General features: G+C 40.9%; 1 protein-coding gene across 4 annotated transcripts in view; it reads left to right on the top strand.

Moving 5' to 3' along the window:
- MYZAP (myocardial zonula adherens protein) overlaps window positions 1-14480 on the top strand; it is a 62327-nt gene that overhangs the window by 10766 nt on the left and 37081 nt on the right. For 2 of the 4 annotated variants that reach the window (XR_014184837.1, XM_082060755.1), the window contains exons 1-2: window positions 3654-3784; window positions 9819-9908. Coding sequence is in view for 3 of the 4 variants with exons in the window: in XM_082060755.1 (XP_081916881.1) it covers window positions 3701-3784; window positions 9819-9908 (174 nt within the window). In the remaining variant the exon portion in view is untranslated. Of the gene's footprint in view, window positions 1-3653; window positions 3785-9818; window positions 9909-14480 lie in introns of those variants that run through there. The other 2 variants (XM_082060757.1, XM_082060756.1) reach the window with 1 other exon arrangement.

Here is a 14480-nt window from a genome sequence, read left to right on the forward strand (position 1 = left end):
ATTAACCTTTGGATCATTGCATTCACAAAGTGCCATCAGGTTTTGAACTGAAAGCTCAGTATCTTGGTCAGATTACCTTCTGCCACCACGTTGTATATTGTCTATGTGCTGTCTATATGACTGTATATATCTTTTGTGTAGTCTGTAAAAATCAGTAGAATACTATTGTCTTACTCAAACTAATTCCCAAGTAGTGATTTACTTTCCATTCCCCCATCCTGTTTCTGTAAGCTAGTGCCATGTCCAAACCACAGACAGCATGAAATGTTCACAACAGCATCCTATGACCCTTGCAGGTAAAAATAACTGTAAAGTGTGGCAAATCTACTTCAAACCGTACCAGAACCAAGGAGGTAAAGTCCCTGGCAAACAGAGACAAACTGAAACCAAGCAGACATTTTTCCCTGATCTCTCAGGGAGTGAAAGAGGGAGGGATTCTGTGGATTGTCTTCTTGGCTTAAGTCTCTATTGGGGGTGAGAGCAAATGGCAGATGTAGAATAATGAGCTGCAGCCAGAGATATATGCAGAGCTTGCTCTAGACAAGGACAGATGCTAGGCAGGGAGCTCCTTCCATAGCAGAGGAGAACTGTTGCTTGCTGGAAGCTTGTCACCTTTACCATTATTGGTGGGAGTCTGTCATGTCAAGGCTGAAAAGATAGTGGTCAGAGGTCATGTCACAGGAGAGTTATCAAGAAAGCAAATCCACAATTCATAGAGCTCCTGAGTCAGTAGTTGTAGATGTATCTTCATCTTTTATACCCCTCATACCTTGTCTTCCATGAGTTTATCCAGCTGCTTTTTGCGAGCATTTATACTTTTTATAATCAGAGTATCCTCTGCCATAATTTAATTTCACACATAAATGTGGTGCCTGGTTTACTTCAATCCATTGTTCGCAAGGGCAGGAGATAATGAATCGCCCTTACCAATTTACTTTTGCATTCCAGTTATGGTTTTCTACACCTCTGTTGCCCATTCTCCACCACTGTCTTTTGTCCAAGATGAAGATACAAAATCTGTTTATCCTATCTTCATCCAAAAATAATTTTATAATTGAGCTTTTTTGCAGCCCTTCTGTGTATGTCTCATATTGCTGCAACATCATCTCTTGAGCTTCCTTTTTCCTACCTGAGGGTACCAGATGTTCACTCAATACTAGTGGCTGGCTCCATAATTCCTGTAATGCATCAGAGCTTGGGTGATGGAGAAAAAGTTACTCCAAATGTTACTTTCATGCAAAGAAAGGTATTGATTTGAGTCTCACTTACACATGTTCATCTCAGCCTTGGCAGAGCTTAAGAGATTATAAGGTATTTTTAAGGGTTTACTATGCACGTAGGACCACACAGCTTACACAAGGTCTGAAGAGGCTGCAGGTGGGTGTGTGGGATATACAACCGCCTAGTAAGGCAGAAAAAAACTGAGACTCTTTACTACACTTGTGCAGCATGCTGACCGGGGGGAGGCAAGGAGATGATTCATAAAGTATTTGAAAAAAGCAGACTACTAGCTGTACTGGCCTGCTGTTTCTTTCTGGTCATGAGGAGAGGTGCTAGTAAAATAGACAAAACAGAGAAAACTGTATTTGTATTATCTGTCATTGTATTATCCATGGACAAATATTTTCCTCATCTGCACCAGTAAGATTCCCATAAAAATTATCAATATTCTCAAAGTTGATGCAGACCTTAAAAATTCTCCCAGAGATCTGATTATTGTGCCTTATTCTCTGACGCTCTAGTGTACGGGAAGGGAGGTCCTTTCCCATGGTGTGGCACAAGTTTAGTCTCTGTGCCTGTTCTTAGAAAAGCAGTTCTCCTGTTTGTGCCTGAAAGTGATTAGGTGGCTCCGCATACACACCTTTTCCCAGGTGGGGATGAAGTCCAGAAGGCATAACTTTTCACTAACCAGGAGAATCTCACGAGTATATGAACTCTTTCCCAGCTGAAATCACAAAGGCCACTAGCTGTCTGCATACCAGAACTTAAATTGAGACATTTCTGCTCACCAGAATGACCAGGAACAAGTAATGCCCACTGCTAAAGGGACAACCCAGCAGGCAGGCGACATACTTGTGAAGGAATGTGTTCCTGTTGTTGAAGATAAACCTCTCCATCTGCAAATCCACTCTGAATGCAGCTTTACAACCAGGAGTTAAGACAGTCGATGATTCATAAGGAAATGCAATTGTGCAATTGTTGTAGGCACAAGACACCTTTGCACAAAAGTCGTGTAGCTGATGTTGCATTGAAAGAAACCCAAACACAAGTGGCGGTTCTGTCTCATTTGCCTTGGGCTATATTACCTGCCTCCGGTAGGGAAGAGAATTGTAGCTGGAAAAACAACACAGAAGGTGCTGAATACTAAATGCAGACCCTTCATTCTTTCTGCTGGGCCTGGGGAATGCTTTCTTCCTCAGATCCTCATATGTTGATAGCTCAGTGTCTTGCCCTGGTGACAGGGAACTGAGAGGCAAAAGAGAACAGATATATTTCCAGAGGGTGAGGCACTGGTAGTACAGTGCAGTTTCCATTTTTCCAGTGCAAATTACTTCCCTCCCTTCAGCATTCTCCAAATCAGGAACAAACATATAGCCACAGCAGTATCATTGTAATTGCCGTAACAGGCAAGGACATTGCATAGCCATAACTGTGTTCTCTCATGGTCTTAATTATCTCAAGGTAATGATGTGGAGACAGGGGATAACGTATTTCAAAAATGCTGTTATAGGTATTTATTCTGAAATTTCTTTCAAACAACAGCATCTTATTTGGTTTTAACTCCTTTGATTACTAAGGAATGTACTGCTCATGACAGATGCGCAAGGTTGCAGGTGAAGGTGTGCGTGCACCTAGGCCTGTGTACCGCGGTGTAGGGTTACGGCGTTCCCTTGCCCAGGTCCCGGAAGAGCTGAGCATCTGAAATGCTGAAGTCCACACCTGCAGTCTGGCTCAGGGCCAGCTGACTCCAGCGCACCAGACTAACCTCCTCCTTGGACCTTTGGCACCAAGGCTGACAGTGTCACTCATGCACTGGGCTGCACTGGGTTTATGCCTCTCACTCAAGGCAGTTTGGGTGCTTTCGGATCACTCTGGTACTTGTTCCTGGAGCACGGCTAACAAACTGACAAGCCTGAGTGGCTCAGGAATTGCAGCTATGGGAAGGAGGCGAGAACGGCATCTAGCTTTTATATAGAACTCTGGTTGGAGCACTCAGAGGTGGGTACTGGAAAATGGGATGGAGTGGCCTCCAGTGGCTTCTGTGATATCTCACTCCCATTTTCCACTGTCTGGGATGTGGCTGAGTGAAACATGGACCCGCCTGGGTCTCCTCTCAAAGCCCTCCTCCCCGCGCTGCACCCCCAACACCCAAAATTCCCGGGAGCAGAGGGAATGCCACCCTGCATTGGGACCCCAGCGTCCCAAGGACAAATTCATCTGGGACGGCGTCCCACGGCGACCTTCCCGGTTTCACCCCACGCGAAGAAATCGGGCACTTTCGCGCAAGAGCCAGCGCAGCGGCGCGGCGGGGGGGAAGCGGAGGCTCATCAGCGTCTTCCGCGAAGCCGCGCTTCCCTCCCCGGCCCGCCCCGCTGGGGCGGCCCGGCCCCTGCGGCCGCCCGCGGCCATGTGCGCGGGGGCGGAGCGGCGCCGCCGGCCAAAGGCAGCCGCAGTCCGCGCCAGCGCGGCGGCCGCGGAGATGCTGCGCTACAGCTCGGGGCTGACGGTCACCGCCACCACCTCTCGGAGGCCGCCCGGCGACGGCGGCCGTACCCGGCGGAAGGTGCGCGGGGGGGCGCCGGGGAGGGAGGTCCCGCGGGCGGTGTCGTGGGGCGAAGCGGCAGTTTGACACCCCCCTGTAGTTTACTTGTGGGGCTTTTTCTTGCATATTTTCGGTGCTTTCAGGTGAAGCTTGCAGTGTGTGAGAACAGCTTCGTGCGCGTTCGTAGTAGGTGCTGCTGGGGTGTCCCGCAAGGCTTTTTGTAGTGCTAGTCCCTGGCCGTTCTTCTGGAAACCTGCGAGGAAGGGGTGCTTGTGCTGGAGACTTTGCCCCCCACCTTGAAATGTACCTTGATATTTACAACTGAGAACTTTCTTGTCGAGGTGCAATCTATCATGAGGAAGCTTATTGTAATATTGTAATTACTTCGATGGCAATAGTAATTTATTTTTATAATCAGTTCCTCAAATACAGAAATATGACTTACTGATGTATTTTTTGTAACTTTCATAAATGTGATAAATAATAATGATGTATTAATCTGTTAGGAAATGCTTCTAAAAAGTTATTAAAACACTGGCAGATATGACATGAGCGTCTCTACAGCCACCCTTCTTTAAACAGCCCTTTTTTGCTGCTGTAACCACACTGCTGCCATTCTGAGTGCGCATTCCACGTGTGAAGAATTAAATCAAAAGAAGTGATAAGCTAGTCCTTACAAAGAAAGACAATTATGTGATACTTCTTGAATTACTTAGTGATTGTTTGCACACTCCAAAAACGAGAGTTTATAATTGAAACAACGAAGAATGTCATGTTGCCGTGTTTTGCATGATAAGGCGAGGGTCAGTTTCTTCCACAGAAAAAGTCCCTAGCCTTCATAAAAATGAAGTTGCTCACGTACCTGGAAAAATTAAGATGGTTTGGAAATCATAGTTATATTCCCTACATGTCTTTTGAATTCTCATTGAGTTTTCCTGGTTTAATATTTCTTGAAGAAGTTAAAGCTGAGAGAGTTTGTGTTTAAGTGATAATTTTCTTATTTTCATGCCCATGATATACTTCCCAGGGATGATGTAAAATGAACTGTATTTGATACATTCTCTTAAGGAAATCAGTAAAAACCTAACTTGCAAATAAAACCAACTGGGAAGCTGCTGGTTTTTTGTTGTTTCTTTTTGGGGTGGTTGTTGTTTGTTTTTTGTTGTTGTTGTTGTTCTTTTGTTTTGTTTTGTGAAAAGTGGCTCTCTTACTATGAGTTGTCAGAAGAGGAGAGGAAGACGGTTAGAATGACCGCTGAATAAATGAAATATGTGTGTCACATTCCTGTGTGCCTGTGGTCACAGGAAAAGTGCCCTTTAATTGTGTGGGGAATCTCACAGCAGAGATTTCATAAATGGAGCAGGCGAATCAACAAATAAATGACCAAAGTACTTTCTTCTTTGCTTTTTAGGACCAAATGAAATTAAAGAGCCAGTTCTTTTCTGTTTTCACCTTCAAACGTCTAAAACTGGCATTGGGGCTTAGGCAATGGGCGTTATTTTTGGCCATTGAATTGGTAGGTTAGCAGATAGTTACTCAACAAATGTGTTATCCCCAAACCATTTTATTATCAGACATTAGAAAGACCAGCAATGTTAAATTCTGGTGATGTTAACTCTAAAGTTGATTTGAAGCTAGATCAATATTGAACCACATCTTCCATGTGGGGTACTGTAAAAATCTTGGAATGGGGCTGGTTGTTAGAACAGCTTGTATTTTTCTATTGCTGTACTAGTAGCTTTGATTGTTCTGTGAAATCATTGTTTGCTATTTTAGTGCTAGCTCTGCAATTATTTCAGTACATAAATAACTGTGATAATGCCTTTTGGGGTGCTTTGATATTTAGAAGAGAGGAAGAAGAGGCTGAAGAACATCACTCAAACCGAATCTGTCGTCTGTATTTAAGTTGCACCCTAGTGATTTGAGTAGGATGGTAAACATGAATGTGGATTGTGGATCTGGGCCATGAATTCTTAACATTTTTAACTAACCTAGATTGTTTTTTTTTCTTAACTGCCATATTGCAGTAGCTCTCATCTATGCTGTCCCACTAACCTCTTAGAAATTCGATAATAGAGGATGTCTTCATCTGTTAATTTCCATTGCGGTCAGCAGACTTTTGCTGTCCGGTGTTGTGCTGGGCTGAACCTGTCAGTCTTTGTTTTCCTGTCTGCATATGTGTTTCACAAATGATGTCAGACGAGCTTTGGAAATACTGCTCATGGGTTGTTGGTGTCAAAAAGCCAGGAGCAAACATAAAATGTTGGCACTTAGATTATTGGCTTACCAAAGCTACAGATGCTGCAAATCAGACTGAAATCTGATAGTCTAGAAAACCTGATACCTGGTTCTTCTTCTACCCAGTGTTTGTAAAAATTATGCTCACAAAGTTACAGTGTCAATGACATAAAGGTAGGGTGGAAGACATGTCCATCCCTGTTTTTCCTCACTTGTTCTTACTGTCAGTAAGCAGTTGAAGTAAATTGAATCACAGCATTTTCCCTGCAAGGGGAGTTCTCTTTCATTCTCCTTCCCGCTTTCTCTCTGCATAACCCTCTTTGTTTCTGGAAATTACTCCTTCATCCTCAATTGCACACTATTCTGCCACTGTTTGGCACTAAGTTGAGGCTTTTCCTGTCATGATTTCATTTCCATTTTAAGGCATCACTGCAGCAGTGTTTTGCCGTTGGAGGAGGGCTTGCTGCGACTCCCATGTGAGCCTGCCCATTCATTTGGTCAAGTAAACTTGCCGACAAATGTACAGTGTGTTGTTTTTTCAGGAAACATTGCACAGCAAGAACAGTACAGGTACAGCACCCATAATTGCTTCTGAAGGTTAGATGAAAAAGCAGTGCCTGTTATTTTTCCCTTCCAATCTTGATAGTTTCTTGAATTTTAACAAATTGGTCTGTAGTTCTGTCCTTAAGTGGAGTGCATCATCTGTGGCTCAGAAGGAGCAGGAGTGAACGGCTACTTTATACATTTACTGTTGTTTCCCCAGAGTGCTGAGGAAGCCTTGTTGTTGTAAACAATAGCAAGAGTACAGCCTGTATAAGTTTGTCCTAGTGAGGAATTGGGTGGTGCCTTGCTGCTGCCGTACAAGCCTCCATGGGCATGACTTCAAGGCTGGAATCCTTAGATGATTGCCAGTGCCACCCTCTGTTTGGCATTTACATGCAACAGCCTGCAAAGTAAAGCATTAAAACTTATTTTGTATCAGAAATACTGCCAAAAATATGATACTGATTTGAGGTGTTATTAAAGTAAGGAGCTAGTGTGGATATAAGGAAGTGGGGAAAAAAAGTGATTTGGGGGGTAATAGATAAGGCAATGTGAAAAGGGCAAGAAAAACAGCTTAAACTATAGTAGACCTTTGATTGTGCAGTGAGTTTAGGCTCAACGAATTCCTGTCATTGATTTATATTTCCAATCTAGTAATTAGGATTTGACTGCCATCTGTACTGGGCTTCTGTGACTTTCTTCATAGGAACCATGTAACATATCAGTTGCTGTAATGCGACAGGCAGTCACGAATCACTAACTGGCGTACAGGTACAGGAATAAGTACTTGTTTACAATCACTGCACTGTAAATCTGTAAGTATGTTGGCTATAATTAGTCCCATACTGACTAACAGGCAAGCCATTTGCCAGCTTCAGAGAATCATACACAACTTCTTTTCCTCCTAACTTTGAGTTGCCAGTCATTATCTGTTTCTGTTTATTTGAGCTATTTTTCATGTTGTCTCCTAACAATTCTTTCATTCCTTTTAGTCCAGTTTTCCTTCATTTGAAATCACTATAAGAAAAATTTGGCCTCACCTATCACTTCCCACAAGGACAAATTCAGTTTTATTTCCTATTTATGGGTCTGGTCTTTCTTTGTTTGCCTACATGGAGTAATGCCAGACTCCATTTCCCTTTTTGTTTCAAAAGGGCATGTTTTAAGAGGAAAGAGCCTTGCTAAGTTAATAGGAAGAAAGAGCAGAGGGAAATGGAAATTAAATAGGTGAGAAAAGGTGGTATTAATTACCTTAAAAATCAACAAGCTCCAAAGTTGAGGTTATTATTAATATATCTTGATAACTAACTTGTAAGCAGGAGGCACCTCCAGCTTCTGCAGTGTGTGGGAAGGGTCTGGTGTTCTCAGAGCAAACATAGCTGGCACGCAGTGTCAAAAGCCAATGTGCAAGGATTCATCATTTTAAAATGCATTTAATTGTTTCAGAATACTTAGCAAATACTGCTTTTATACTAAGTTTTGGGTGTTTTATGTCATGTCCTCTGTGGCTTGTTCTTCTAGATTTGCTAGTATATGGCTGAGTGAGGAATTAGCGGTGAGGAGCCCACTGCACAAAAAGTAGCCTTCACAGATGTCTCTTAAGAGTAGGTTATATTTCACCTTGATCTTACTATAGATGTTGTTTGTTTTTTTTTTTTTTTAAAAAAAAATTCTTTATAATAATAGAGACAGCTCATGTATTTTATAGGAGCTTTATCTCAGGAGACGTTCCTTATTGGTAGAAGGCCTTACAGACCTTAAAGACCAAACTAAGAGAGGAAGATGGAAGGCAATACAAAGTAGCATTTTTTAATGTAGTAGACAGCATACTAGTAGTCTAAACACTGTTGATTTGTTAGCTCAGCAGGTTTAAAGAAAGGCTGGAAGAAAAATAGGGAAGTTGCTGCAGCTCTTTGCAGATGGTTCTTTCCATTGCTTTTGCTTGAGAAGAAGAAGGACTTAAGACTTATTTGAAAAGTTGAAAAAGGTCCATTGTTTGGAAACAGGGAAAATGAGAATCCTTGTTATGATGCTGAATAGTGGTGCTCTGAGGAGGTTTTACTGTAAAGACCCTTGAAAATGAAGTCAAGTTAGCTTAACTGGTATGAGAGGCAGTTGGAAGAAGTGAATTATAAAATGATAACATTTGAGGTTATGAAAAAGACTTTGCTGCTGTGCTCTGAACGCTTGTGAGCAGAATGTGATTGCCATTTTCAAGGCAAAAGGAAGTGCTGTAATGACCAAGACATGAACTGTGAACCTGGGCAGGTGTAATGGAAAGGTGGATTTCAGAAAGAAGGTACACATCCAGCATGGCTGGAGGCAAGTGTTATAGTTAAGAGAAACTAGAGAGATCTAGATCAGCTGAGATGCTGGGCTATGGAACAGTGGTGAATGGCCCACAATAATCATGAAAGAAATATTTTAGACATTTTGAGGAAGAGCTTTAAGAGCCCTGTTTGTTGTAAATAGACAGCTGGGATTTCACGGGAAGGTATTGTGCAGCTTCAAATTTGGACACACAGGTTTCTCATTTCATTATTTGTGATGCTCTGTTTAGGACTTACAGCTGTTTCCCACAAAATTGTTGCTTTAAAAATATCATTACGCCAAAGATCTCTCAGCCAAAAACAAGGCAAGCTGCAATTTGGAATAGAAAGGTATCAACCTTATTGGCCTGTTTCCTCAGAAAGAGAATGGTTATTCTGAAATCAGATAGGAAACAATATCTCTTAAATTGTCTCTGAAGCATTTTGACCTTACTTTTTAAGAACAACTGGTATGTATCAGATTTCAATAATATTTCTGTTCACATTCAGTGGAACTGCAGTACTTGGGTATCCTTGGATCAAATACTTGAATATATACTGAACAGAAAAGAGGCATTCACTCCAGAATACATTTTGTTTCTAAATAATCTCTTTTGAAGATTAAAAGTATGCCAAATCTGCAAACAAAACTGGGTTCTGTTCACTGTTCTGTTATCTTAGCTCTCAATGTCATTTATGAGTACATAAGAACATGTTGTTGATTGAAATGGATTTTTGCTATTTCAGGTATGTAATTATGGGGATGCCCTTGAATTATTTCATGCCAGTTAAAAACCCCTCCAACCTTTAAAAAATTATCTTCTGTCAGCTATGTGGCAGAAGGCAGAAAAGGGTAAATTAAAACTTGAGTATAAGAACTAGTATAGTTCATTCCGTAAAGCAAGTCATTAAAGTAATTTTTTGTAACACTTAAATCTAAAAGCAAACCTTTGTTTTTCTTTCAGATGAATGTCTGTAGGTTACGCTTAACAGTACCACCTGATGAAGCCTCACAGCCTGAACAGGGAGCAAAGGAACTTGAAAGAAAGAAAAACGTAAGTTCTAAGAAACAAAACTAAATTCTGTATAAACACTGAGTAAATGTTGCTGTCCACAGAAGCTGATATTAGTTGTTTTGGGAGTCCAACGCCCAGTCATCTGGGAAGAACAAATTAGGAACCTGAGCAAATCAGCTGTGAGCTTTGAGCCTGAGCCTTGGAGTGGGGGATAGTAAAACTGCATGTAAAAAAGGGCAGTAGTAGAGGAACAGCGCAGAGATTGTAGGTGATTTGTGATTAGAGTTACCTCTAAAACCTGATTATTTAATATTTATTTATTTAATATTTATGTGTTAAAGAGTAGGAAACTGCTATCAAGAGCAGGGTCTTGCATTAAACAGGATCTTGATCCTCACATGAATGTGCCTTAATGTGTATGGGAGCTGGCTTACCTGAGACTTAGATGTTTCACTGTGTTGGCTAATTTTGGGAAAGCAGGATGTACTAATAAGAAATAGAAAATAAAGAATTCAAGGTTGTTCTGGAGTGAAAGTGATTTGAAGGTCATGTGTGTGAAGGGTTCAGAAAGGAGAGTTTTTTGTCGAACCAAGTAGTGCGCACACCAAAAAAGTCTTACAGCTGCTCTGGTGGAGAACTTGTTCTTTAAGAGCTGTTTCAGAGCGATAGATGATGTTTAATTTGTCTTAAGGATGGAAACTAAAAAGGGAACCTGGACAACTTTACCACATTTACACTTTGATAAACCAAAATCAAACAAGAAGTTGGCTCAGTTTACCAGACCAAATGGCTGAATAGCAATAGGACATACATACTCAGCTTTTCGTATGTTTCTCTGGCAGAGTAATAGGTCCTTGAGGATCCATAAATATTGCTTACAGAATGGATTAAAGAGGCCTTAATGCAAACTAAATTTGGGCCACCATTCATAGTATTAATTCATTTTGTACAGAGGTGTTCAGCCGTAGCACTTAGAGTAGCTTCCCCCACCACTGACTCAGTCTCTGTCAGTTTGTATTTGCCTGGAGAAACCCTCCGACTGGCCTAAGCATTGCCATAAGAGTAATGTCAGTTTATTTTTGAGGAGGATAGATATTGACTCATGGCTTACTCACTTTGCTGAGTAGTGTAATAATAAGAATGAAGTGTGAATGATTAGGGCTTGGGAAATCTGTAGTGACTGTCTTATGTGACCAGTTTTTTTCTCTGAGAGACCTTGTATTTAATGAGAGCTGTATTTCCCCCATAATGCAAGCAAAGGCATGTGGGTTTTATATCAGAGAACATTAAGTAGAAGATATGAAAGATAATAAATATATTATTGGGCTCACCCTCTATTACAGTATATTGCACAGTGATTTTTAAGAGATGGGTCCTGTTTAGTTGAGACCAAAAAAAAAAGTATGTAAGCTACTTATTATGTATTTTAAGTACTTTTCTAAAAGTTCAGTGCTTTTACACGATGTAAGGAGTTTTAGAAAGCATACAGGTGGCCTTCAGAGCTAGATGGGATCTAATTAGTCAATTTTATAGCAATTAAAAACATTGAGTAATCATGCCATTTTTTGTGTTTTATGGTCATTGTGTAATTTAAAAAATATCCCTACAGATTGTATAGTCAGTGTACGGAAGCAGCTACAAAAAAATCACTGATTATAAACTTTTTTTTCCTCATGTCTCTAAAACAATGTATTACTTGTACATTTTTATTGTCTGTGTAATGTATTGCTTTCTGTATTTGATTTAGTTACACAGTAACTTACAGTGAACACAGGGCTCTTGACTCTTCATGCTCTGATACTTGTATCTAACTGCAAATTTAATTTAAATAAAAAAAGGGCATCTCCTAAAAGCAGCGATCAGATATCTCTGCTGATCCACCCATGTTCAACTGACTTAATGAAATTGCTTAAAGCAAATATTAGATAATCCACACACAGTCCTATGAGAACTGTGCCCTCTTCTTGGAAATAGGGAGAACAGGCAGAAATTAGGGAGCTGCTCGGTTTTCTGCCTTGCACGTTACAATTTAAGGTCAAAAAACACAGCTTCACCAAGAACCAAATTTGACAGCAGGTCTCTTGTTATAATCTGGAGTTCTGTGTTGTTTTTAAATGCTGAGAAAATGGGAACATGGAAAATGGTTTTGGCATTTAATATATATTAGTGTGACTTACAGAAACTAGCTGCAGGGGTGATTTGTGCGACTGTCCGTTTTTTGCTGGCGTGCTCAGGCAGATGGGCTGTGTGGGCCTGGCTGCCAGGCACTCTCCTGTTGGGGCAGGACAAGTGCTGAAGAGAGACAGACGTCCCTGCGCTGCCTGCTGCTGCTGAGGGACGAGAGCCGAGACCTTGCGGTGTCACAGGCAATGCCAGAAAACTAAAAATACACCATGGCGTGACATTTGGTTGTAATCTCCTCTCTCAAATCTTTCATTAGAAGGAGCTGCTTTTGAGCTGCCCTAATGTGACACAGTGATGGCTTACTGACTACTTGTAACATTTCTGTGTCTTTCTGGGGCTTAGTACCATTAAGAAATGTTTCAGTTGTAAAATCAGCCAGGGAACTGCACAGAAGCTCTTGCTAATACCGATCCTCCCAAGAACTTCTTTTGGAGCATGATGTCTGATCAGAACTGATTCTTTGTTGGTTATGTTAGTAGCTGCTAGCTTAGCCTTTTCCATTGTAGTCCAAGTTCATCAGAAAATATACGCTGTATTTTATTAAGTATGTATCAGTGCATTAAGTTTCTAGATTGACTTTTTTATTGGTATACATCCATGAAAGAAAAATGAGGCAGTGTAAGAGATTAAAACAAAGTGATGGGTCTGGGCAGTTTTGTTGCAACAAAATTGCTGCAGGCATTACTGTACTAGGATGGCCTCTCCCCGTTTTTTTTGTGAAAGGCTGGCAGATGGTCCACAGTTAGAAGTTGATCTCAGAACTGAAGAGGGATTGAGCTTGTGCTCTAGTGCGTTAGGCTAGATTTTTATATTCATATATAGGCTATGATACCTTGAAAGAAGTAATTGAGACCTGAAGTCACAAGCAGAGGCTAGCTGATTTGATTGTTCGCTTTTCACAGGCTAAAAGCCTACTGCTAAATGTCTCTGAATTGTAAGCACGTAAGGTAGAGAGAATCTGAAACTACTCGTTTTTTGTTCCATTACTTCTGTTAATGATAGACAATGGATGACAGTGGTGTGAGGCTGTTTACTTCACCATGAAGTACAAAGGAATATTGTGCTTGTCAGATTGTGTCCAAAATCTGCATGTCCTGAAGCCTGCCTTGCCTTGCATAATAAAGGGCTACCAGACAATTGTATTGTCCCTGTTTGGGACTGGGCTTATTTTTATCTATTGGTCTCTTTCTTCACTGTCATGGCTAAATTTGGAAGTGTCATTGGAAGCTGCAGCTAGGCATTTGAGGGCAGAATATGGAGATATGTATAGGCAGATTTTTGATTTTCATTTAGACACATGGACAAGAGAATGAAAATGAGATAACACTGTAGATATTTGTGTCACGTTCTTGTCTTTGTGGCTTTCAACAGATTTTAAGCAGTGTTTGGTCTTAAACTCCAGTTGGTACTTTGGTGGTGCATATCCTCAAACTCTTTAATTTTGTTGTGTTTTGAAAGCAACACAGCCAAGAGGTTAAATGCGTTTTTGCTTCCTAAGCAGGAATACAGAAGGAAACTTTTTTCCTCAGCAAAGAAGTAGGCTGTAAAGAAGCCAGAAGGGGAATTTGCTCCTGTATGTGATGGAGAGAATCAAGCAGAAACTTGCGTCAGGGCTGGATCAAAGAATAGGAGTGCAACGATCATGGGGCTGTTGTGCACACTGAATCTAGGACAGTGCCTGTTTTCTCTGCTGACCTGCTGCTGCCAGCCCACTCCCATCAGCATAGCAGAAGTTGTGTCATTACGAATGTGGTTCACGTGCTACAGGTGGCTGATGTTACTGTTTCTCAGCCTCTCCAGCACTGATTACTTGATTTTTTGATGTGTACGAATTAAGCAACATCTTCATTTAAAACAGCACTGCATCAAAACCACAGAAAGGATCCCACTGACTTCTGTGGTTACTGCTGTTTTTGTTATGTCTTATTCTCTTAGTGTATAAATATTGGTATTCTGTGTATGGATTTCATTGATTAGATGGGACTTCGTATAATGCCTGTCACTTATATTTTTTGAGGTAGGCACCTAAATTCTACAGTTCAAGGAGCTTAAAAGGTCGAATGTGTTAAATGATTCTTCTTATTTAGCATCATGAATTTAAGAGCACTCATGTCTATGTTTTGGGATATTTTCCCTATTTTAATACTATTTGTATGTGAAGCATCCCTAAATGTAACATGAGTTTAATGGGCTGTAGAAGAATATGAAAAAACATAAAACCACAGGTACCTGTTGTCAGAGCACAGTAACTGTTCTTGGTGAGCTCAATATTATAAATTTGTCATTTTACTGAACAGAAAATAGGTAACCTAAGTAGCAATATGAATGTTCTTGTTCTTTGTATAACTAGTGAACAAGCAAAAGATAACTGGATATTTCAGAAACCTCTGGAATGTGGCAGTTGAGGAACAGATAAAGCCTTGCTTA

This window comes from Streptopelia decaocto (genome assembly GCF_964273445.1).
Source record: "Streptopelia decaocto genome assembly, chromosome: 9".
NCBI lineage: Eukaryota > Metazoa > Chordata > Aves > Columbiformes > Columbidae > Streptopelia > Streptopelia decaocto.